Source organism: Plecotus auritus (genome assembly GCF_963455305.1).
Source record: "Plecotus auritus genome assembly, chromosome: 2".
NCBI lineage: Eukaryota > Metazoa > Chordata > Mammalia > Chiroptera > Vespertilionidae > Plecotus > Plecotus auritus.
In genome coordinates, this window is record NC_137771.1 from 29,920,571 (window position 1) to 29,946,243 (window position 25,673).

The 25,673-nt window shown below is 46.2% G+C and overlaps 1 protein-coding gene across 1 annotated transcript in view; it reads right to left on the minus strand.

Moving 5' to 3' along the window:
- Positions 1 to 25,673, minus strand: part of CFAP57 (cilia and flagella associated protein 57) — a gene marked incomplete at its 5' end in the record, with an annotated part of 56,022 nt that overhangs the window by 22,862 nt on the left and 7,487 nt on the right. Inside the window, 13 exons of the mRNA XM_080655615.1 lie at positions 52 to 210; positions 1,202 to 1,375; positions 3,885 to 4,075; positions 4,691 to 4,784; positions 5,960 to 6,115; positions 10,063 to 10,224; positions 13,183 to 13,356; positions 15,485 to 15,697; positions 18,529 to 18,642; positions 20,747 to 20,912; positions 21,684 to 21,823; positions 22,776 to 22,928; positions 25,269 to 25,476. Coding sequence (XP_080511741.1) covers positions 52 to 210; positions 1,202 to 1,375; positions 3,885 to 4,075; positions 4,691 to 4,784; positions 5,960 to 6,115; positions 10,063 to 10,224; positions 13,183 to 13,356; positions 15,485 to 15,697; positions 18,529 to 18,642; positions 20,747 to 20,912; positions 21,684 to 21,823; positions 22,776 to 22,928; positions 25,269 to 25,476 — 2,104 coding nt within the window. The remainder of the gene's footprint in view (positions 1 to 51; positions 211 to 1,201; positions 1,376 to 3,884; positions 4,076 to 4,690; positions 4,785 to 5,959; positions 6,116 to 10,062; positions 10,225 to 13,182; positions 13,357 to 15,484; positions 15,698 to 18,528; positions 18,643 to 20,746; positions 20,913 to 21,683; positions 21,824 to 22,775; positions 22,929 to 25,268; positions 25,477 to 25,673) is intronic.

A 25,673-nucleotide genomic window follows, 5' to 3' on the forward strand; every position in this document is an offset into this window, starting at 1 on the left:
ACAGGGTCCATCTAGGCTGCAGTTGAGGGTGGACAGGAGAGGAGCCTTCACCTTATCTTGAATCGTCTCATCCCTTTCCTGGATCTCCCGCTTGAGGCCCAGGATGTCCTTCTCCAGGGACTTAATGACTCCTTGCAGCTTCATCTGCTCTCCCTTCAGGCTCTCAATGTCATTGGCTCGCTCCTCAATCTCCTTCTGCAGGCTGCTGAACTAAAGATACAAATGGCAACAACAAAGGCTTTGAAACAGTCTCCATTCCTCCCAACTGTCTGTGAATGTAAAGAGCTCCCATCAGAATTTGGGTCAGTCAGGAATTTCCCAGGCCAAACGGAGGATGTAGTTTGGATAAGATCCAGTTCCACCCCTTTATGTGATGATGGACTGTCTTCATTGGGAGGCTCCCGAGACCAGCTCCCCAAGTGGACCCAGAGTTTTCCATGACTACACCAGCCTTGAAAGGTTGGAATCCATGCCTCATCGGGGTCACAAAGACTGAGCCTTAACTGGTGAGTCTTCTTAGCCACGTCCAAGAGGGAAGACATGATGATCCCCCGGACTGACTAGTAGTAGCGTGATTTCTAATAGGAAGGAACGCAGGCTTGCTTACTTGTCTTCTCTATCACTACACATTTTGGGAAAACCGTGGCAATTCTATGAGGATCTATAAATTCAGTCCCTCCTCATCCCAACCATCAGTGGCTAAACACATTTGCCATGCCCTGTAAACTAAGCATCCTACACCCCCAAGCCTTCTCCCACCCATGGAGTCTAAACTGGAGCCACCCAGGACTCCCTGCACCAAGAGCCTGAGGACACCTCCTCGTGAATGCCAGCCGTCTCACCTCCAGAAGACCTCATTTCCATTCCTATGGGGGGGGGGGGGTGGGTAGCTCTGATGACTAAATCCTACTGGCCAATAAATGAACACCCAGAGTGCACCCATCAGTGCCACCGTGAACCTCACTATCCCTGGGAAGAGAAGGGAAAGCCCCGATGGTTACCCCTTTGGAGGACGTGATCAGGATCTGTCTGCCTGATGGCGAGCTGAGAGAACCCTGTCACCAGGCCACACTCCTTTCCTAACCCACTTGCTGGAGGTGAGGCCCTTCAGGCAGGCTCCACTCCCGTCCACCCGCCGCCCCTCGCTCTCCCTACAGTACTGCCCTTGCCCCGCCAGGCCTCTGAGGGAACAGCCCGATACCTTCTTCCTCATGATGCCCGTTTCTCCTTTGAGCCGAAGGTTTGACTCTTTTTCATCCCGAAGCTTTTTCTCATACTTGGTTTTGATATCTTGGATTTCTCGGTCTTCATCTTCTTCAATCTGTTTCTTGGTCTCTTCAAACTCCCGAAGCTGCTGCCTGACATCTTCCTGCGCCTGGCTCAGAGAGAGGGAGAGTGTGTGCTCAGGGAGAAGGGGCGCAGGACACCTTGTGATAAGACAGCCTGGGGCGAGATGAGCACAGGGGCCCCACATGGGGAATGGGAGACTGAGGTTATTATAGAAATGGAAACGGAGGCCATGGGTCCCTTGACGCTTCCATATTCTTCCTGTCTGTCCTTCTACCTTCCCTTCTTTTCCTACCAGATTAGGCCTCCGGCCCCATCACTTCAACCACTGTCTTACCAACACCCCCAAACTCTCTTCTACCTCTAGCCTTCACATGGACACCCAGGCCTCCTCTATCTTTCCTTCACCGAACTTGGGACACTTGTGAAATTATTTGATTGTCTCTCCCATTAGATATAAGTTCCTCGAGGGTAGAAACCCTGTTGATCATGCCCACCACTGAACTCCCAGTGTACAACACATACCAGCACACAGTAGGTTTGCAGAAAATACCTGAATGAATGAGTGAACCTTTAATTCTGCCCTCCAGATTCTAATCTAATCAACCCTGATTTTCCACCTCCCACATGGTTCTTGAATCCATCCACTTCCCTTTATGCCTCCACCACTGCCCAAGCCACTTGCCCGGATTGCTGTCTCAGCCTCCTAACCAGCCTGCCATCTCCAGTCATGCCTCCCTCCCATCTGTTCCCACTCTCTACCCACAGGGAGCTTTCTAACTCGCACACCTGATCATGCTACCGCCAACTTGAACGCCTTGCATGGCTCACCTTGTCCTCAGAATAGAGTCCAGACTCTTGAGGTGGGTCTACAAGACTGTGCACGAGTTATAGCACCAGCTCACTCTCAGCCTCAGCTGACACTCCCGCCCCAAGCTCTTGCCAGAGTAACCTAACTTCAGTTCCCCCAAACGTGCATGTTCCTCAGTTGCTGGGCTTGGCACACGCTGTCCCTCTGTCTCAGCCCTCTTCCCTCGACTCTCTCCTAGCTCTTGACTCAGCCATCATTTCTTGCCACTCCGCCATCACTTGGCTATACTGGAATTGCCTGTTTGACAGAGTCCTCCACTGGAATGGAAGCTCCTCAATGGCAGGACCACATCTCTCTGCTCACCACTGTGAACAGCCAGCACAGCATCGGGTCCATAATTGGTGCTGAATGAGTAAAAGCCCAGAGAGCTCAGATGCTGGGAAAACGAGCTCTGCCTGGTGGAGTTCGGCAAGTGACTAGGGCATGACTTCTCGTTGCTCGCTGCCACCAAGAGGTGGAATTTCCAATTATATCAGCATTGACTGCTTTCCTCCCAGGCCGATCCTGGCACTCACTCTCCCAGGCTGCATGTGCCATCCCTGGACTGTGTGTTTCCAGGGTTGAGAGAGACAAGATGATTTGAAAACTGGGCTCAGTGGCCTCCTGAGAAAGGCTTCTCTTTGCCCATCGCACATTACCGCACCCGTGCCAGGGAGAAGCCTGGCGAGGCCAGCTCTGCCTGAGTTCTAAGTGGCCCACAAACTCCTGCTCTGTTCCTGGTAGATGCTGCTAAGGCATAACAGCAGCCCAGCCAGGTTAGTTAAGATGGTGTGCCAGGTGGAGGCTCCAAGGAAAGTTCTGAGTTGAAATCTTATTGACTCAAAAGAAGAAATGCACTGTGATCAGTGTGGGAGGTGCAGGAGGAAGGCCAGCCTCTCTTCCCTCTGGGTGGATTCAATATCCCTAGAGGCAGAGCTCTGCCTCGTTCTCTTCAAAAATTACTCCATACCTCATGACTCTCCTGCCCCTCACTCTCAGCACACCACCTGCCACCATTTCATGCCAAAAGGAGGCCATTTGGCCTCTCTCAATTTTCTCTTCATCTTGGGAAACTAGGTATTTTGGCAATGCACACTGCCTGAGCATTTACCCCATTGCTCTGCCTGGGTGCCCTTTACTCCTGCGTTTCCCAGGCTCCTGGTCATGTAACTTACATTCCCCCTGGATCACGTGAGCTCCTGCGATCCTTCCCTGACCTCCCAGGCCAGTGTGGTCGGTGCCCTTCATCTGTGTGCACACCTTTATGAGTGGCCATGAATGTGACCGGCTCTCTCGCCTAGCTGAGAACCAGGCCTCATGTTTTATTTTTCTTGGTCACCCAGCACTCAGGCTGGTAAACCAACAAGACACTCTTTGTCTTTGCTAAGCCAGCAAAGAAATGACTTCATTTTGTAAGACATAGACATTATTTAGGGGCTTCAGACAGCCACCTTCCCCATCATTCCGGGCCCTTGTTCCTCTCCAGGTTCTATAAGCTTCTTCTAGAAAGGTGTCCCTAATTCTTAAAGCTTGAGGGTACAGCTAAGATAGAAATAGGCATGCACTTAGTCCGTCCAAGGAATTTTAGTCTCAAAACCAGAGCACCCCCTGGCTCAGTGAGTCCCCTGGTCTACAGACAAACAAATGTATGAAACAGAGGTCGAAGGGCACACACGCTGAAAGGAAGTTGGGGGAGGAGGTCAGGTGAGGCTTCCCACAGCTCTTGGGTTGTTCTTCCTGTGAGTACCTCTTCCAGAAGGCCGGTTTTCTCCTGTAGTTTGGCCTCGTAAAACTCAGTCAGCTCCTCCAGGGCCTGGCTCTTGGTCTCATCGTTATCCCGAAGCTGTTTTTCATACTCCTCCTGCATCCTTTGGGACTTGAGCTGCAATTCCTGGTACTTCTCATACTCCAGAAGCAACTTTTGGTTGTTGCAACATTCTGAAGAGAAGCAAGGAAGGTGTTTAAGGTGAGACAGTGGCACCAACCTCAGGGACACCTAGGAGCCTTGGGTGCTTTCCACCCGCTTCCAGCACCAGCTAGAACATCTGCCTCCAAAGCCAAGATCCAGAGCCCGCCTGTCTTCCTCTCCTGACCACAATTCCATCATCTCATTAGGCAGCCAAACCCTCTCCACTTTGCTGCCTAGGTAGCAAGGGTTTGAGGAAAATGCAGATGGGATGCTTGTGGGTTCAGGGCTAAGAAGAAACATCTATTTTGAGTGTGCAAAATAGATAGTAGTACCCTCATTTTACAGAGGAGTAACTGAGGCCTGGCGAGGTTAGGTGACTCCCCAGAGCTCCCAGCAAGTACTTGGCGAGTCTGGGACAGTAGATCAGGCTCCAAACCTGCACTTTTCAGTATCTCCTACTGGCTTGTGTTTAATCCGTGTTTAATGAATGAGTAAAATACACAGGAGTGAAAACCACGGTGAGTTCCAGGGGATAAAGGCAGCCTGTTTATAGACAAAGCCTCACCATCCAGGACTTCTGCCGGGTCTGGGGACTCTCAGACATCTGCTACCTTCTGCCCATGTGGCCTCCACTGTGGACTCACCCAGGTCCTGCAGTTCCCGGGTTTGTCTGTCCAGGAGGTCATCCATGCGTTCACGATGAAATATATCCTGCTTTTCTTTTTCTGTTCTTAAAACCTAAAACACAGGGTCAAATGTTCTCATTTCTACACATCTGCTGAAAGCACTGCTGAGGTGAGAACACATTTTACAAGTGACGTCCACCTTCGCCCACAAACATTTCCCAAGCCCGTGTTTTGTTCCAAGCGCTGTTCTATGAGCAGTGACCAAGCTACCACTTTTTATTTACATTACATTCTGGTCTGAAAGTTCTATATTTTCACTATTTATATGCTTCTACTAAGTGGGTCTTAATGAGTTCAGTTTTGGACATGCAGCAAATGCATTTGGGGGTGAAAAAGGTAAGGATTCAGTGGAATTCTCTGTTAGCACATTTTTAAACAAAATCCTTGGATATGTTAATGTGTCAGCGTCTAAGGAAGTGTTTCCTTTCACAGAGCAGGAAGCTCCTCACAGGCAGGGCGGTGCCATCTCCAGCACCTAAGTTTGTGCTTAGCTCATGGAGGGCACCAAATCAGTGTGATGACCAAGTGAATGAAATAATAAAATCAACAGCCAGGTGTGGATTGTGTGTGTGGTTTGTTTTTTTGTTTGTTTTTTTGCCAAACTGTGTGACCCACAGAGATAACTTAAAATAACAAATATCCCTTGAGCTAAAAATAGGGAGTTTGGGATGAAGGGCCAGGCAGATGAGTGCAGAACAAAGAAATTATTCTGAGAGAGTCCTGGACCAAATCTAACCAGAGGAAGACCATTTAGACTAATTTTATTTAACCTACTGACAATCCGGAGATCAGTATTCTGCTAGCTTTTTTCTTTCTATACTTACTTTTCCTTGTGACCTTTTTATTTTATTTTAAAATAAATTTCTCTTGACCATAAAGGTAATATATTCTCATTGAGGATAATTTGGAAATTATATAAAAGTATAAAGAACATTTAAATTACTCATAATTCCAATTTCCAGAGATAATCACACTGTTAACTATTTTCTTAAAAAATTGTTCCATGTGTATTTATTTAATTTAATAATATTCACTATAGAGTTTTATATTTTGCTTTTCACTTAGCACTTTTTCATAATCGTTTCTGATGTTATCAGCTATGCTTTCAAATCACACATTGTCATGGATCTTATTGCATGAGCATATACCAGTTTCACCTTGAGTACATGGGAGTGAAAAGAAGATTTCTTGATATTTGTGGTTGCTGGTTTTGTCTCTCAAACAGACCTGGTTTTTCGTTTTCAAGGACTCCATTTCCTGGATGAACTTGTCAGTTAGCTCCTTAATCTTCTCAGAATAGTTCATATCCTTTAGTCGCAATTGATACTCATTCTCCATTTTTAATTCTTCCACACGAGTCTTCAGTTCCAACATGACCTGAGCCTTTGGGAGAAGGACACAGGATCAAGAACACTGACAGTGAGAGTGACTTGGACTATTTATACCTGTGGCCCTGAGCTCTCTGAGACCGACACCTCTGTTTAGCCTCCAACTCAAGTGTCTTCAACTAGAACTTGTCATCATCCCCCACAAGACACACAGACTAAAGACTAGGAGACATATGAGCTTCTTCCTCTACCCTCACAACATACATTCAGTGAGCCCTGCTGTGTGCCAGGCATTATGCTAATAACCATCTCCTGCAAACATGAATAAATGGCACCTGCTCAGTGAGGTCTATGTGGACCACACCACTTAATCCTTCTACTCTCCCCTTCTCATTCCCAGTACTCATGACCACCCTTCCCCCCAACTCTGCCCTCCTTTAAATAATTTCCTTACATCTTGGCACTTTCTAATATATACTTTATCATTTTGTTTATTGTCTTTGTCTTCTTCCCCCACTAGAATTAAGTTCCAAGAAGTCTGAGATATTTGTTGGCCTTATACATTGATATATCCCAAGTACCTAGAACAGTGCCCAACACCTAGCAGGCATCCGAAAACATTTGTTGAGCCATGCTTCCTGCCCCATGGAACTTACAGTCAGAGAATACACACAGCATTATGAATTGTGATAAGTGCCCAAAGCTGGGCGGTTCCGAGGACTGTTCATTTGTCCCTCTCAGGGTCTGTTATTCTTTGCCTGGCCTCACTGTTAATACTTTAATGTAAGTCCTAAGTCTTTCCAACTTCCTGGTTCCTATATCTAATGTCTTCTTCCAATCCACAGTATTTGCCATTGCCACAGTTTTATAAAAATACTGCACTACACACCCCCTCATTTAAAAAAGAGTTAATGTTGATGACAGAGGAGGCGAGAACACTGGTGTGTGCACCCCCATTCATCTCTTCTGGTCTGTTTTTCCTACTTCCTGGCCAGTGGACTAGTGTGAACCTGGCACACAGGAGGTGCTGAGACAAGAGATGACACAAGTTGCATGTACAAAGTCAGGAAGGTAAGAGGGAGGATGCCTGGTCAGGGCACTGTATGCGATTTGGTGAGATAGGAGGCCGAGGGTGAGCGAGGAGGCTGAGACTGGGTCAGACCATCAAGGTCCCTGTAAGCCGTGCTAAGAAATTTTGATTTTACCTACAGGGCCTCCGAAGGCCCTTGTCTAACCTGATTAAGCTGACTTTGGCCTTAGAAAGACCTCTCTGATGGCAGCGTGCAGCACGGGCTAGATCAGAGGACTGAAGGCAGGGGTACTGCACAGGCCTGTGGGGATGGCAGAGGCTTGATTATTGGTGGGGTAGGGGGAGCAGAGAGTAATGGAAAGATTCGAGAGAGATTTTAGGGAACGTGGGGCCTGACTGGGTGTGGGTGAAGGTGTGAGGAGAAGGTGAGAGGACTGGGGATGACTGTTTCTCTGGCTAGACGGTTTCTGTGGGTGCATTTGGCCTGTCTTGCTTCACTGCTTTATCCTCAGAGCCTGGCACAGGACCACAACATCGTCAGCACTAAAAAATGTTTATCAAGTGAATAAATGACCCCGGGGATCTGCCTTGGACGAGGGGACTACATTTATTGTGGGGTGATCGGGTATTTGACATGAAGTACTTGCTCATCGTCCTTCCTCGGTCCCTTCTCTATGCTGCTGCAGAGTAGTCTCTCCAAGACACAAATCTATCAAGTCCATCCGTGGGTCCTTAGGAACAATGTCCGAAGTCTAAATCAGGGCATAAAAGGCCCCTCACAATCTCTCTGCAGCATCTGCACCCCACTCCCGCACTCCCTCTCTTCTCCAGTGCCATCCCCTTACCTCCCCCCGCACCACCCCCAGCCAGGAGAATCTTCCCCAGAGTAACCCTCTGTCATCCCTCTGCACACACTTATTCCTCCGTATTAAGATCCTTCCCCATTTGTTCTGGAAGGCTCCATCCAAGGCTCACTTCCTCTGGTACCACCTGGCCTGGGTCAGGGTCTCCTCCCCGGTGCCCCCACAGCATTGTGCCTTCATAACGCCCAATACACCCTTAATTCCCTTTTTAAATTTCACCTATACTTCCTCCCAGGCTGTAAGTTAAAGGGCCCTCTCTGCCCTTCATTTCTGTGATCCTAGACCTTAGTACAGTGTCTGGTACACAGCAGACACCTCTGTAAATACCAGCTGCATGAATGAATAAATGAATGGCTGAATGAGTGGGTAAATCATGGCCCGAGAGAGAGTGACATCGACTGTCATAGAATATAAAGAAAGCAAGTGCCAAAACCGGTTTGGCTCAGTGGATAGAGCGTCGGCCTGCGGACTGAGGGGTCCCGGGTTCGATTCCGGTCAAGGGCACGTAACTTGGTTGCGGGCACATCCCCAGTGGGAGGTGTGCAGGAGGCAGCTGATCGATGTTTCTCTCTCATCGATGTTTCTGACTCTCTATCCCTCTTCCTTCCTCTCTGTAAAATATCAATAAAATATATTTAAAAAAAAAAAAAAAAAAAAAAAAAAAGAAAGCAAGCAAGCAAGCTGGGAAGTCTGGGAATGTGACTTTTAAAGGTCAGGAGGAGGAAGAGCCAGGAAGGAGCTGTCAGAGAGGCTCACAGGAATAATAAGAACGTGGTCTTGTGGACAAAGGGAGTTTCGGGATGAGCGGTGCATACACCATTTCCCAGCTGGGGGAGGGGGCAGGCGGCAGCCCAGAAACCTCGGACTTTCGGTGCTGGCTGGTGTCTCCTATTTAGTCTCTTCCCCTCCCCTCTGGGAGGACGAGAGAAGAAAACAGAGAAGGAAGAGGAAACCTATTTGCCTGCCTGCAGAAGGTCAGACTCCAACTCTCAAAGGCTCTCCCCCTCCTCCCCTTCCACTGTGCCTTTCCTGCAGAAAGTTCCAGGGAGCTCCAGGAGGGACCCCCAGAAAAAGAAAATGCGAGGGTCCCATCATCCTGCTTTGGGGCCATTTCGGCATTGCTGATCTGATGGTTTTACTTGTCTCCACCCCTCATTTGACTGTGAGTTTCCTGATCACAGGGTCATGCCTGTTTCACACAGGCATCCCCAGCACCTAGTAAACAGTAGGTATTCGGTAAATGCACTTTGGATTCTGGGTGAACAGCACCAAGTGCATAGTTTTCCCATCTGCCGCAAGCCTCTTGAGTTTATCATCCATTCAGCTCCTCCCTTAGGGAGTGAGGCACAGCTATGCACTCGAAGCCCTCAAAACACGTCTGGATGGAGTTTTACATGAACAGGAGGGAAGGCCCTTTGGGATAAAGGGAATGGACTCTAGACTAAATCTGAATCAGAACTCTGGTCCTGCAACCTATTAGCTCAGTGACTTCGGACACATCACTCAACCTCTCTGAAACCATTTCTTGAAACATGGGAGAATAACAGTAGTATCTTCTTCATAGATACTAGTGAGTTTTAAATGAGAAAATGCTTATAATTAGCACAGTGCCTAGTGGCAAACTAAAAAAATGTTGGCTATTACTTTTATTGTTTTATTAAGAGGAATGGGTTTCAGGAATGTTTTATAAATACCTCCTTTTTTTAAAAAAAAGGTTTCATATATTAGCAGTTATTACATTTCACAGATACAACTGGGATATTGAGTGTGTCAGTTCAGTTTTATCAGTATTTATTGATTGCCTTCCAGGGGCTAGAAACTGTTGGTCATACAAAAGAATTGTATGTCATGGTTCCCACCCTCAAAGAGTAGGAAGAGAAAAGCCAGGGCACAGCATAAGATGACCATGTGGCAGAATGACAGGCAGGTGCGGTGGGAACAGACCAAGGGCCAGTGAGGAGGGCAGCATGGCCATGTGGGCAGAGAATGTGCAGCAAGCTCTGGGCACAGGTGCAGCCATGCTGTAGAGGGCCTCGAATGCCAGCCCAGGAGTTTGGACGCAATCTGCAAGGAATTTCCACATCCCTCTTCATCAGATCCAATTCTTACCTTCTCCTCCATGTCTGTTTTAGTAACGAGCACCTCTTCGGCAAAGCCCACCTCCCTCTCTCGCTTGATTCCCCGACCATCCTTATCAAAGACCTTCCAGGTGAACAGGCAGCCATCCTCAGAGACTGTCAGCAGGAATTGGTCATCGAAGGTGAGCAACATCTGAGAAAAAGACCACGAAGAGGAGGCTCTCTGAGGCCCTGGATGACAGGACTGGCTATTGTGCAAGGCCTCCCCGCATGCAATCCCAGGCACAGCTCATGGGGAGGAAGATGCAATGCTGGGTAAGAATGACACAGAAGCCCTCACGGGGTCCTGGTAATTAATAAAAGGAGCCAGACTATAGATTTGGAATTTTAAGAGTCAGTTATTATCTAGACTGTACAGAGAACTCTCAAAACTCAACAGTAAAAAGCCCAAACTATCCAACTAGAAAGTGGACAAAAGATATGGAGACATTTTACAGAAGAGAACATACAGATGGCAAATAAGGACACAAAAAGGTGTTCAACAGTATTAGCCATTAGGGAACTGCAAATGAAGACCATGATGAGATATCACCACACATCCATTAGAACAGCTAAACTACAAATAGTGACACCACCAAATGCTGGCAATGATGTGGAGAAACTGACTCTCTCGTGCACTGCTGGTGGGAATGGAAAATAGCTGACAGGCTCTTAAAAAATGAAACATATATTTACAATATGATCCAGCAATGGTACTCCTGGGCATTTATCCCAGAGAAATGAAAACTTAGGTCCACACAAAAGCTTGTACATAATTGTTCAGACAACTTTATTTGTAGTAGCCCAAAGCTGGGAGAAATAAAAATGTCCTACAATAGATGATGGTTGAGAAAACTATGGCAAAGCCTTACCGTGGAACGCCACTCGGCAGTGAGAAGGAATAAACTATCGAGACATGAAATACCTTAGAGGGATCTTAAGGACATTAGGCTGAAAGGGAAAAGCCACTCTCAGAAGGTCACATACATGTGATTCCATTTATGTAACATTCCCAAGATGACAAATGTTAGAAATAGAAAACAAAAGAGTGGTTGTCAAGGACTAAGGCTGGGGGTGGGAGGGGGCTGGGGTGACTATAAAAGGGCAGCATGAGGGAGCTCTTTGGATGGTGGCTTAGTTCTGTATCTTGATTGCAGTGGTGGGTACATAGATCTATGCATGAGATAAAATGGCAGAGACTTACATACACATATTGTCCCAATGTCAAGTTTCTGGTTTGGTATTGTACTATTGTCAGTTTAGATGTAACTACTAGGGGAAACTGGGTGAAAGGTACACAGGACCTCTATGCTATCTTTAAAATTTCCTGTGCATCTATTATTATCCTATATAATAATAGAGGAATATGCAAATTGTCTGAGATGCCATAACATCACAACCGCTCAGCAGGCAGCATGCACAGCAGGTATGTGTGGGCAGGGCCTTGCAGCATTGGGGATGGGGGCAGGGCCGTGGAGGGGGGGTGGTTAGGCAGGCGCATATAGAGGGAGGCCTCCGCCGCGGGCCTGGCCTGGAGGCAGGGTGGCAGCGGAGGCCTCTGTCTCTGGGCGCCGGCACTGGGAGTTAGGCAGGTGCGCACCGAGGGAGGCCTCCGCTGTGGGCCCGCCCCCGGTCTCCCCTGGCACCAGCCTACTTCTTTGGGGCAATCCATCGAGGAGCCCCGGATGGGTGGGTGGGGCCTACCTCTTTAGGGCAATGGATCGCGGGGCTCCCACACTGTGACAGGGCATAGGCCAGGCTGGGGGATCCCCCCCACCGAGTGCATGAATTTCGTACACCAGGCCACTAGTTTCAAAATAAAACACAAAAAACGAAAGAGCCAACTCTGAAAATATCTTCCCACAATCAGCAGCATGTGTCAAAAACCTTAAAGATGGCCATGCTCTTGCCCTCAGGAATTCTAGGGACTTAGCCTCAGGAAATAATCAGAGATGCCCTTGGAAATCTGTAGACTAGGATACTCATTAGCATTTATAAGGTAACTTAAATACCCAGTTATAAGAGAAGAATTAAATAAGTTATGGTTCATCACATGAAAAAGTATTTGTGTAGCTACTAAAATCATGCTTTTGAGGACAATTTAAATACTGAATATAGCAAAGTGCTTATAATAGCATTAAGTTTTTTAAAAAGGCTACAAAAGAGTGTATATATAGTATAAACTCAATTTTTGTAAAACACACACACTATATACATAAAAGAGTAGACGTTTCAAATGCACCCAATTATTAATGATGATATTATTATGAGGATTTTTATTTCTAAAATAAACATGCATTGCTTTTATAATCAGAAAACTAAACATCTTATCCATAAAACTTAGTAGATCTGAAGGGAAGGTGGGAGGGACTATGTCATAGGAATTTGCTTTGGAACAAGAACTGGCTCAATACAGGAATGTTCCAGTTTATAAGGAAAAATCCTTTCCTAGTAAGGATAGTGTCTAAGGCAAGCCAATCGAATTTGGGACCTAATAAAAAGCCTCAGGTGTTGGTGGTGTTCAATCTGGAGTAAGAGGGGTTGGGGAAGGAGCTACACATTCTCCCAGGGCCTGTTCTTCAGAACTCCATGTAAATAGAAACACTGCTATTTTAGAAGAGAGAATGAAGGGACAATTTACAAATGTGAGCTCATGTTGTTACCCCAGGAAGGTCTCAGGATGGGGGAGGGCTCATCTCCTGGGCTATGACTCCTTTTAGTCCAGGGCACTTCTGTGGAGGAGATGGAGAGCTGTCATCAGCCAACACTCAGAGCGGGGAGGAATGCCCTGGCCGGGGAGAGGAGGTCTGGGTGAGGCACCTCCAGCATCTCTCAAACGGCCCTTTATTATCCATAATATTGTGGTGAACAATCTGTGCATAAATCTTTAGGTGCATCCAATTATTTCCTAGGATAAATTTCTGTGATTAGGTTAAACAAAGAATATTAATAGCCGATAAATGTCTATTGAATGGATGGCTAAATGAATAAGAAGACAGAAAAGACACTGCAGGGTTGATGGGGTGAAGAAAGTATGTGGGGACAGGATCAAATGGATCTACTGACAGCTGGTTCTGGGACTGGGCCCCTGAAGAGAGGGGGACTCTCTCACCTTGGTGATAGGACCACCATGGGCCTGGTAGTCATTGAACTCTTTCGGCAAAGGCAGAGGGTACTTCATTGCACGTATGGTTCCCACTGAGGTACCCACAAATATCATGCGCCCCGAGTGAGAGACAACAATGGCTGTGTAGACGACATCAAATGCTGGTATCTCCCGAAGGACCTAGAGAAAAGACAGCTCTGTTCAGTGTGAGGGGTGAGCCATGTCCCCAGTTTCCCAAGTCATTCTCTTCCTCTCCTCTAATAGCAATGTTAGAGCAAGTTCTATATTTAAAAAATATGTCTCTGCCCGGCCAGTATGGCGCAGTGGTTGAGCCTTGACCCATGAACCAGGAGGTCAAGGTTCGATTCCCGGTCAGGGCACATTCCCGGGTTATGGGCTCAATCCCCAGTAGGGGGCATGCAGGAGGCAGCCGATCAATGATTCTCATCATAGATGTTTCTGTCTCTCTCTCCTTCTCCCTCCCTCTCTCTGAAACCAATAAAAACTTATTTTTTAAAAAAAAATATGTGTCGCCCTGACTGGTTTGGCTCAGTGGATAGAGCGTCGGCCTGCAGATTGAGAGGTCCCGGGTTCGATTCTGGTTAAGGGCATGTACCTTGGTTGCGGGCATATCCCCAGTGGGGGGTGTGCAGGAGGCAGCTGGTCGATGTTTCTCTCTCATCGATGTTTCTAACTCTCTATCCCTCTCCCTTCCTCTCTGTAAAAAATCAATAAAAATATATTTAAAAAAAAAAAATATGTGTCGCCCTGGTCAGTTTGGCTCAGTGCATAGAGCATCGGCCTGCGGACCAAATGGTCCCAGGTTTGATTCCGGTCAAGGGCATGTACCTGGGTTGCAGGTTCCTCCCTGGCCAGGGTCCTGGTCAGGACACGTGCAGGAGGCAACCAATTGATGTGTTTCTCTCACATTGCTGTTTCTCTCTGTCTTTCCTTTTCTTTTCCACTCTCTCTAAAAATCAATGGACAAAATATCAAGTGAGGATTTAAATAAAAGGGTCTCCTATTTCTGACAGCATCTGCAATAGTGCTTAGCACATAAAAGGCACAAACTAAATATTTCTTGGCTGCTTGATTGATGATAAACAGTTCTACAAGTTAGGAATAACACTAATAAAGGGAAACTTTCAAACAGCACCTACTAGGTGCCAAGCATCATTCTATGGCTTTTATATGTTGTAACTCATTAAATCCTCACAAAACCCCTTTGATGGAGTAACTGTTACCCTTGAAATAGAGTCACAGAAATGGTAGGCTATTTGCCTCAACTCACCCACCTAGAAAGTGGCATAGGGCTCCAGAGTATTTGCCCTTGGCTGCTATATTACCATGCACCTCAAATGCAGAACAGGATGTGGATCATAAATGCAATCAGCAAGCATTCATTCATGTCCATTACATAAACAAAGCTATACTATCAAGGAACTCATTCCTGCACATATTAAATCACCCCCACACCCACCCATGTGCCTACCCACCAAACATTGATCAAATGTTTGCGTTGGGCCGTGCAGTGGATGCTGGCTGGTAGGCATATCAAGAAGGGAGAACCATGGCTCTGCCCTACCAGAGCTTTGTTCTGGTGCCGCACTGTGAAAGCCACCACAGAACGAGGACTAAGCTACCTGGGGCACAGTGGTGAGGCAGCCTGCTCCAAGCTGTTTCGATCATGGGGAAACCTGCCTCAGGTCAGTTTGCTGCCGTGGTGTCTCTGTCCTTCCCCAGATATCAGGACCCGGAGAGTGACGAGCACCAAAGGAAAGCGAGAGAAATCAATGAAGACCAGCAGCTGCTGGGCTCCTGGAGAAGGACACAGCCACATGAGTAGGAGGCGTCCTTGCTGGGCTCTTCTCTCCTCCCTCAACTATTGGGAGCTGTTGCCACCATTTCAGAGTTGGGGGGGTCTCAAATGAATACGGTGGCAAGCCTAGGTGACAGCAATAACTACAGCTTTGCTTTTACCCCAGGAAAGTAAGGGCTGATCTAGAGTAAGGGTGCAGGTTCGAAATGCTGCAGAGCTCCATGCCTGGAGGGTGGAGAGAAGGTCTAGATAGCAAGCAAAATCCAAGTGAAAAAGGGCCCTACAATTTAGCCCAGTCAGGTAGGGCACTGGGCAGAAAACTCCAGAAGTAACAAGAATCGAGATGACCGAAAAGGAATGGGGAGCCAGGTGTGACTCCATGAAGAAGAGACCCTGTTCTCACAACCCTCTTTCTGCTGTAACGGTAGGGGCTGCCCCCTGCAGGTCAGTGCAGCAGCTCAGAGGCGGGGCAGGGGCAGGCAGACTCACGGAAGAATCGGCGATCTCCTTGAGGGTATGGTCAGATCCAACAGCAAAGATAATTTTGCTATCAGGGGAGACGGTTACACAGTTGTAGCTGCAGGACTTGAGCACACATTCTGTCTCTCTCTTTCCTGTGGACAGATTCCATTCATATACAGCACCGTCTGTGCCACAAGAAATCAGTTTGCTGTCATCTGCATTCCACGCAATGGAACGAATCTGCAGGGGATGAAGACATGCTCAGTGAAGGGTACACACACACATGCACGGCCCTCACATGGAAGAGGCGTATGAACTCTTCACGTGTTCCACTAGACTGCGGCAGAATGTCCTTTCCTGGTACGCACCCTCCAGTAAGCACAAAACAGAATACTAATACTGTTTGCCAAGATGCTTGCAAAATATGGTAGACGAAATACTCCCATGTCCTTTTTACCTTAGAATGGCAAGACTAAATTATAATGGTTCCTATAATGCTACAACTATTCAATTATGACTATGTTTAATAAAATACTTTTTTGGGGGGGAAATAATTGTATATTCACAGGAAGTTACAAAAATAGTAGATAACTGTTAAAAATAATACAAGCAATTATTTAAAGTCTCTGGAAATTGTCCTAAGGCAGTGGTCAGCAAACCGTGGCTCGCGAGCCACATGCGGCTCTTTGGCCCCTTGAGTCTGGCTCTTGCACAAAATACCACGGCCTGGGCGAGTCTATTTTGAAGAAGTGGCATTAGAAGAAGTTTAAGTTTAAAAAATTTGGCTCTCAAAAGAAATTTAAATAGTTATACTGTTGATATTTGGCTCTGTTGACTAATGAGTTTGCCGACCACTGTCCTAAGGGTATAGAGCAAATGTAAAAACATTCTTTCAAGTAAGTCTACTCAGCCTCAGTAAGAACAATCTGTGGCATTTGAGCCATGACCTGCTCCTTCACCTTCCTCTGCTCCAAGAATTTTATTCTTGTGCACTCTGGGCAGGTGTGCCCAAAAGATGGGGCTCCCTCTCCCTCCAGATCTCAGTCTTTGGCTACGGTGTCACCCTGGGAAGGGCAGACAGCTAGTGTTTCTTATCCCTACTCAGAAGCTCTATTCTAGGCAGGCATGGCCAAGAGGACTGGTCTCCCTTCCCCCAGCCAGTCCCCACTGTTGGTGGAAGCTCTACTCCAAGTGTAGGAGGCCAAAAATATGGAGGGTCTGAGGATGTTGGTTCCCAATCATGAGGGGAGAGCTGAAAAGACCAGGAGCTTCCATCCCTTCCCCTCTGCAAGTGCCACTCAGACTGAAGGTGTCACTCCTGAAAAAGTAGAGCAGGGATTCTGCCCAGGGGATGGTCAGGCCATAAAACAAGAGCTCTCTAGCTCTGCTTGAGGGGACTACTTTATTTGGAGCAGGACACAGTGTACAACATCAGGTGACCATCTCCACAGTCGCTTAGAGACCAACCCCACTGCAAAGCAGCTCTCAGTAACGCTCGTATTTACAGCACTTCCATGGCTACAGTCAGTGGTCAGTTTTTAGTCTTTGCAGGACCTCTCTCTGACATTCCATGCCAGTGACCGCTTTATCCTTTTGGAACTAGTTCCCTGGCCTCTTTGATACAAGTCCCTGATTCCAGGTTCTCTTTGTACCTTCACTTGAGTCTTTCTGTTCTTTTAACAATCCTTTAAACGTTGGACATCTGTCTCTTGCCCAAGATTCTTCTCAGATTCCACACAGGCCCCTGGTGATCTAATCTACTCCACCCTAATCCGCGGAATCTTAATTCTCAGCCTTGACTTCTTTCCTGACCTCAATACTTCCTGGACATGTCAAACATAATATGTCCAAATGGGACTTAATATCTTTCTTTTCTCTCTGTCCCTACTACTAAAGCCATGGTTTAGTTCCTAACTCATCTTTCATCCTCACTTCCTAGCTGGTCTCCATCATTCAACTTTCCTCCTGTCTAAGTCAACCTCAATACCATCTGCAGAATTACCTTTCTGAACCCATTATGACCTTTCTTAAATCCTTTCAGTTGTTTCTCATCACCTACAGACCAATGTCCAATTCCTTGGCCTGGCATACAACACTCTATGATACAGACAGTTTCTCCAGCTCTTTCTCCTATCACTCTTCAAGTGTGCCCAATGTGCCAGCCATAGAAACCACAAGCCACCATCCTATTTTATACTCCCATTCTATCATCTGTAACACATCCTCGAGTCTAGAATGCCTTTCTTTTTCTATTGCTTTTTCTCTCCAAATTCATTTGCTGACATCTTCTTAACCCTTTTAATCTTTGGCCCCTCCCTTTTCTTCATGCCCCATATCCACTCTGTCTTCATTAACCATTGGTTTTACTTCCTAAATATCTTTTGAATTCATCCACTTTTCCTATCTGTACCACCTCCACCCTGGCCCAAAATACTATCTTCTATCATGTAGACATCCTTATTTCTTTAAATGCATCTTTACTCTGTAGCCAAAGTAAGCTTTTAAAATGCAAATCTGGACATATCATTCTCTGCCCTGAGAGTCCTCAGTGATTTCGAGGAACAAGGATAAAGTATAAAAATCCTTAAACGTCTACAAGGTTCCATGTAGTTGGGACTCTGCTAACCTCTCCAATCTCAGCTCACCCCAAGTTTTATCCTGATACCCATGTTCCAGCCCCACAGACATTTCAGTTCCTCTGACACACAATGCAATCGCCCACCTCAGTGTCTTTGGAGCCCTATCTGCAATGACTATCCCACCAGCTCTGTGTGGTTAATCCCTACCCATTCCTTTAGGACCAAGCCTTTGTGAACACCCAGTTTCCTTCATTATGCCAATTCCTTCATTATTTCCTCTCATAACACCTCATGTTTTCCTTTCATTGAATTTATTGCAACTAGTAATTAAATTTGTCTGTGCATTTGTTTTATTGTCTCTTCCCCCAAGTAGATAATGAGCTCCAAGAGAAAAGGAATCTTTTCATCACTTATTCCTTCTCTTTTCATCACTTATTCCCCATTGGCTAGCTAGCATAATGCTGGATTCTGTGCTCCTCCACACAGACTTACCTTCCCTGTGTGTCCTTTCAGATTTGTGATATTCTCCAGGCTTGTGGTGGTGAAAAGATGAATCACGTTTCCATTGACTGCAGCAAACAGGTGACCTCCATTGCTAAAGGCACTCTACAAGGAAATACAGCCAGAGAGCAAGCATGGAAAAAGTGAGCAGTCTCATTCCGTTACCGTCAAATCCTCCCTTTCTCAAAGAGTTGAGGCTGAGCCCTAGCTGGTTTGGCTCAGTGGATAGAGTGTTGACCTTCAGTTCTGGGTTTGATTCTGGTCAAGGGCATATACTTCAGTTGAAGGCTTGATCCCCATCCCCAGTCAGGGCGTGTGTGGGAGGCAACCTATTGATGTGTCTCTCTCACATTGATGTTTCTCTCTCTGTCTCTCCCTCTCCCTTCCACTCTTGCTAAAAAATCAATGGGGGAAATATATATATATATATATATATATATATATATATACACACACACATACACTGAGTGGCCAGATTATTATGACCACCCCATCAGTACTTCGTTGGGCCACCTTTTGCCTTCAATACTGCAGCGATTCTTCTTGGCACTGACTCCATGAGATGTTGAAAGGTGATGCGAGGAATCTGACACCATGCCTGATGAATAGCACTGTCCAGTTCTGTGAGATTTGATGGTTGTGGAACCAGCTGCCTGATGGCTCTTTTAACCTCATCCCACAAATGCTCAATTGGATTGAGATCTGGTGATTGTGGGGGCCACCTAAGCAAGGTAAATTCTCCCTCATGTTCTTGAAACTACTCCTGCACAATATGAGCACCGTGGCAGGGCACACTGTCTTGTTGGAAGAAGCCATCTCCATTGGGATACGCCATCAACATGATAGGATGAACTTGATCAGCAACGATACTTAGGTATGTTGTGCTATTCAGACATTGTTCCACATGAATTAAAGGGCCCAAATCATGCCAGGAAAACATGCCCCAAACCATAACACTGCCCCCACCAGCTTGAAGGGTTGTACTCATGCATGTGGGGGGCATGCTTTCATGCTGTTTCCGTGAAATTCTCACTCTGCCATCTCCATGATGCAACTGGAAACGTGATTCATTGGACCACATGACTTTTTTCCAATGCTCGACTGTCCAATCCTTGTGTTCCTATGCGAACTGGAGACGTTTTATCTTGGTAACTGCAGACAGCAAAGGTGTTCAAACAGGCCTTCGGCTTCCATATCCCATACAATGCAGTGTATGGCTAATTTGCCTACAAATGTCAGGTGGTCATAATAATCTGGCCACTCAGTGTGTATGTGTGTGTATATACACACACACTGAGTGGCCTGATTATTATGATCTCTGAACGCATAATAATCTGGCCACTTAGTGTATATCCTATATAATAAAAGGCTAATATGCAAATTGTCCCCTCGACCAGGAGTTTGACCAGCAGGCAGGCCAGCCAACTGCCCATGTCCCCTCCCCCTGGTCAGGCTGGCCGGATCTCACCCATGCATGAATTCATGCACAGGGCCTCTAATATATATATATTGAGTGGCCAGATTATTATGCGTTCAGAGATCATAATAATCTGGCCACTCAGTGTGTGTGTGTGTGTGTGTGTGTGTGTGTGTGTGTGTGTGTGTGTATTTAAAGAGTTCAGGCTGAAACCATGTGTGGAGGTGGGAATTGGGGCAAGGTACAAACATACTGAGAATTGGCTGACAACTATTCCTGTAGCTCACTGCCATGTGCATTAAGTATGAAGCTGCTGTTCACAGAGTAGAGCACTCATTTGTCTGTAGAAGTTTCAGAGTAGGGAAGTGATTCCTGGGACCACCGTCTTGTTCCTGCAGGTCACCTCCGGGAAAGCTGATGGACTGCTTACTGCCTCTCTGCTGATTTCAGGGTTTCTCCCAGTCTCCAGCCTCGCCTTCCCAGCTGTGACTCTGATTCTGTGGGAAGTCTTCTTTTCCAATGCTTTTGTATTACTCCACAATCACAGAGAGGACCTATTACAGGTGGGATCTCACAAGGCTGGGCTCAATTAAATATTTTGGTGAGAATAAGAAAAAGGCAATAGAGCCAAACACTCAATAAGTTTGTTGGGAGAAGAACTGGATTATTTTCTTTTTAAAGCCACTAAAGTTTTCTAAGACACCTTTTGGTCCCACCTCCCTAGAGTGTGTTAGTTGATATTTCAGCCCTGGCTTTCCAAGAAACTGGACACTTATCTCCAGCAGTTTTTACCTCTTTGCATCCTCTGATAGAGTATTCTTTGAATGAACGTATATCGTCAATGAGTAGATTCATGAGGCGTAGTTTGTCAGCAAACCCTACTACAATGAAGTGACCAGATGGGTGAAGGCTGATTGTATAGGCCTCTTCCTGGTATTCCTTGTAGAGTTCCAGAGTGCTGCGGGAAAGGTCAATTAATGAATTATAAGTCTAGCCTGCTAAATCCCTTGAGCCCTCCCCTGTATCTGGTATGTATTTTTATCATAGCATTTGAGATACTTTGTTGCTTGCAATGATTGCTTTCCCTATTTTCTAGATTTTGATTATTGGAAGATAGGAGCAATGAGTATGGCAAGTAGGGAGACTGATCAGGGGCTTATCTAGTGATGTTGAATGTGCAGCTCCATTTAGATTTCCCAAATCAGAAGGATTTCACATTTTATCTTTCAGCAGCCCCAGCAACTTTGTACAAGAACAAAGAAATTATAGCATGGGGCCAATCTAGGTCATAGATTCTCAGGGAAGCTATGCCAGGAGGCAAAAAATATCACTAGGGTGTTGAGGGGGGTTGCAGGCAATGAGGAGGGAAAAAAGGATAAATAAGAGTCTGGCGAGCTCTCTGCGGTCAAAAGCAGATCTAGTGGGAGTCAGTGGGTAGGAGAGCTGGAAGGACATAGGAGGTCATGGAAGAAGGTGAGATACTGGAGTCCCTAGAGTCTAGCACAGTGTCTGGCATGGAGCAAGCATTTAATAAAGCACAAAGTAATTTTCTAGCTCATGTCAGAGCGAAAAGAGAAGGCAGGTTGACTGACTTGACTTAAAAAATTTTTTTTTCCCAACTGAAAGCTTCTAAGTAATTAAAATTTAAAACTCTCTAAAATAACTCACATGAAAAATTTAACAACCCAAATCCTGCATATTGAAGTAACAAAGACTTTGCATTCCTTACTTTGACTCATAATTCCAGATGCGAATGGATCGGTCCAGAGAACAGGTGGCAATGAGGGGTTTGCGGATGCAAGTAGCCAGACCGGTGATGGATGCTGAGTGTAATGGGTACATCAGATACTCAAAGTGGGCAGGCTCCCCCTGGAGAAATCATAGAGAATGAGATCCAGCAATGTGCCCAAAAGGCTGGCTGTGCATTTCAGCTTTCATACTATCCAAGGACATTATCAGACTGGGAACCAATCGTGTTAATATTATGCATATTTTCCTAAGCCTATATTATTTAAAAATATTATTCCAGTGGCAATAAAATATTTTATTTCAAGAATATACCAGAATTTTTAATTTAGCCATTCCTCTACGGTGGGGACATTTAAGGGGTCTCCAATTTTTATTACTTGGGAATAACTAGACTAATTTCCTTGCAGGTAAGTCTGTGTACCTCTGATTATTTCCTTAGATACTGCCGACATTAAGCTTTGTTATTGTAACTAAGTGCCTGACGGTCTGCTTTGATTGTTGAGGCATCTGTTTGAAAACATCATCTTGAAAAAACATATTGCCAGCCGTATAAGCCCAGCAAAACAGCCAGATAAGGAAAAAAAAAAAAAAAAAAAAAAAGAAAGAAAGAAAAAGAGGCTATGTCTTACAACCTCCTGCTGAAAATATGTGGAAAGTGATGCCCAGAGAGGTTTAATCCCAAGAAATTTATCCGAAGTCACACAGTAACTTTTAAGTAGCAGTTCCCAAACTTTCAAAAACTCATTTGATGTGTGGTACTTTCAAAATGCTCTACTGGATAGCACATTTAAAAAAACTGATATATAACTGACATATAACATTGTATTCTTTTGGGATATACAACATGATTTGATATATGGGCCTGTTAGCTTTTAAATACACTTAGATCTCGCTTATCTTAAAAACAAAACAATTCTCTCTCTTCAGCCTCATCTCTACACCTCATTCTATGAGGCCAGTATTACCCTGAGACCAAAAGCAGACAAAGGCATCAAGAAAAAAACTAGAGACCAATTCTGCTACGAAGACAGATGAGAAAGGTCTGGAAGAAACGCTGCTGAGAAAGACTTGCCTTGCTGATCTCTGTCAGGGACATGGTGATGCTGTAGAGTTGGTTCTTACTGGTGCTGACAAGCAGGGTTTCCTCTGAGGGGCTGAAGCACAAGCAGAGGATGTCCTGTTTGTCAGACTGACTCGGGTCGTTGCTCTGCGGGTCCACAGGAATCTGCCCACGACACAAGATGGCTATCAGTGATGTGCCCGCATCATCGGTGGGTCCTCTCAGGTGTAATGAACTAGAACTCCCAGACCAGCATGGTTCTGGTCCCCCTCAGAGGTGGGGAAGAGAGGGCTTCAGTTGCCTGTTTCTGTGGGTTTCGTATTCACCTTTAAGTGATTAGTGGCTGAATAATAAGACAATGACATACGTAAAAATGATCGATCTGCACATGCCCAGCTGAGATCTCCTCTGAAAACAAGTGCTAGTCTAACTCCCACTCACTCCCACTCTTGTATTCACTTGGGATATGTTGTGTACCCCAGGGCAGGCGCCCACCTGCACCGAGGATACCAGCATGCATGCGCTTCAGGGCGGCAGAGGGGAAGGTGACAGCCCTTCTTTCATATGGGTAAGTGCCAGGGCAGAGAAAAGAGAAGGGGTCACACAGCTCCTGCCAGCAGTCTTTGAGGGGGGCTGTACTTCCCAGGTAGACATTATAAAATTAGTTTCCTTTTCCCTGCTATTGCTTTTCTTCTATTAACAACCAAGCTTCTTGGAAGGTTGGCCTGCACATACCATCTCTCTTCCTTTTGACTTTCCTAGAGCCTGCAGCTGTGATGGCAGCACCGCCTCCCTGGGGTCTGCTCTCCTGTTTCCCTCCCTCTGCCTGGAGTTCTTCACCCTTCTTCACATTGTCAACTGCCTCTGCTCCATAGGACAATGAAGGCTCTGAGAAGCCCCTGACCTGCACTGCGCTGGGCTGAGTGGCCATTGATATTCCCTCAATGTGCCCATAGCACCTGATAGTTCCCTCTGTTGTCACATTTGTGTGACACTCTATGCCAGTGGTCGGCAAACTCATTAGTCAACAGAACCAAAAATCAACAGTACAACGATTGAAATTTCTTTTGAGAGCCAAATTTTTTAAACTTAAACTTCTAACACCACTTCTTCAAAATAGACTCACCCAGGCCATGGTATTTTGTGGAAGAGCCACATTCAAGGGGCCAAAGAGCCGCATGTGGCTCGTGAGCCGCAGTTTGCCGACCACGGCTCTATGCTGTGTGGAGTAGAATGGGAGCCTGCAGACCTAGGACCTTGTGTGTGTTGCCCCATTGCTGTCTCCCACACAGGTTTTGCTAGATTTAGATGCTCATCTTAAGCAGCAGAGTAACGCCTAACTCATTCAATGTGTTTTTAGCTGCTTCCTGTCCAGGGCCCTGCAATGGCCCCACCCTCTCTCGCAGGCAGAGCACTGTTCTTGAGCATAAGCTTCTCCACTCAGGAACAGGCTGTCTGACACACACTCCTCAGGCTGGAGATCTTTCACCCACATGGGTTCTCATTTTTTCCCTTCAAGTGACGTCAGTCCCTCTCTATTGGGGAACACAGGTATCCCCAGTACGCCACCCACTCCCTGTCAGTGGTGCCTTTGCTTAATTTGTTTCTTCCACCTGGAATTCCTAATCTGTTTCTTTCTGTTAAGTGCTACCCATCCTCTAAGGCCTTTCTTCAACAATTATAATCAAACACCCAGAAGCCTTCCTGGTTCTTCCCACACTAGATATGCTCTCTCCTCAAAACAGTGTGTATCATTTATTCCACACACATTTACTAAATGCTCACTGTGTGCGTGGTAGTATGCTGGACATTAAATATCAACATGTATCATCTACACTAATAAAAGAGAAACATGCAAATTAACCATCACTCTGCTACACCCACCAGCCAATCAGGAGGGAATATGCAAATTAGAAGGAGAAAGATGGCAGCCACCCAGCTGTTCCAGCTGCAGAGTGGCCAGGCGGGGCAGGATGCCTGCTTTGAGAGGGAGGGCGGGGGGCGAAGGGATCTACAGGAGTGGCACTCTGGCCACAGCAAAGATGAAGATGGAAGACTCCAGCTGGAGTCTGCAGCAACTACGAAGACGGCAGACTCTGGCTGGAGCCTGCAGCAAAGGCGGCAGACTCCAGCTGGAGCGAAGGCCTGGGTCCCGGGTGCCGGAGGAAAACTGGTGCTGGAAGCCAAGGGAAGGAAGGCCTATTGCACGAATCTCTTTGTGCAATGGGCCTCTAGTCATAATATAATTTTTTATGGGAGCACTAAGCTTCAAAGAGAAATAGAATTTGCCAAAGTTCTCTCCTAGGATTGAAATCCAGATCATCCCAATTCTAAACCCTAATTCTGTCCAACCCATCCTAAAACTTCCTCAGGACAAATTGCTCAAATCCCCATTGCTGATCAGTGCTACACCCCCTTCTCCCCATCAAACTCCTTGTCAGTGCTCTGCTGCTGGAGAACAAATGTCAGTAGGACCCCAGTTTTGCTTATTCCTTCTCTCCTTACCCGGATTTCCCTGCTCTCATGATAAAAATCCTTCTCTTCCATCTTCTCAAACAGTAGAACTCTCCCTGGCCCAGCAGAACAGGCAAATCCCTTTGAGTAGGCTGCAATGGCAAACACCTGGGGCATGGACTGCTGGCTGTGGCCATTGGTCTCCAAGATCTGTTCAAAGGAAGGGACTGGGGAACTGAGTGTTGGAAATTCGATCAAGCTAGGAAAAAAAAAACAAAAAAACAACATGTAAAGTTTACAGAGACAATCCTCAGGAGAGGAATTCTGCTAGGGATGAGAAAGAAGGGCTGTCTTGGGTGTGGGAGAAACACCCAGTGTGAACCCCTTTCTCATTGCCAAAACACTACCCTTTGCCCTGGGAATGCTACACAAACTCCAAAGGAAGACTGGAAGATT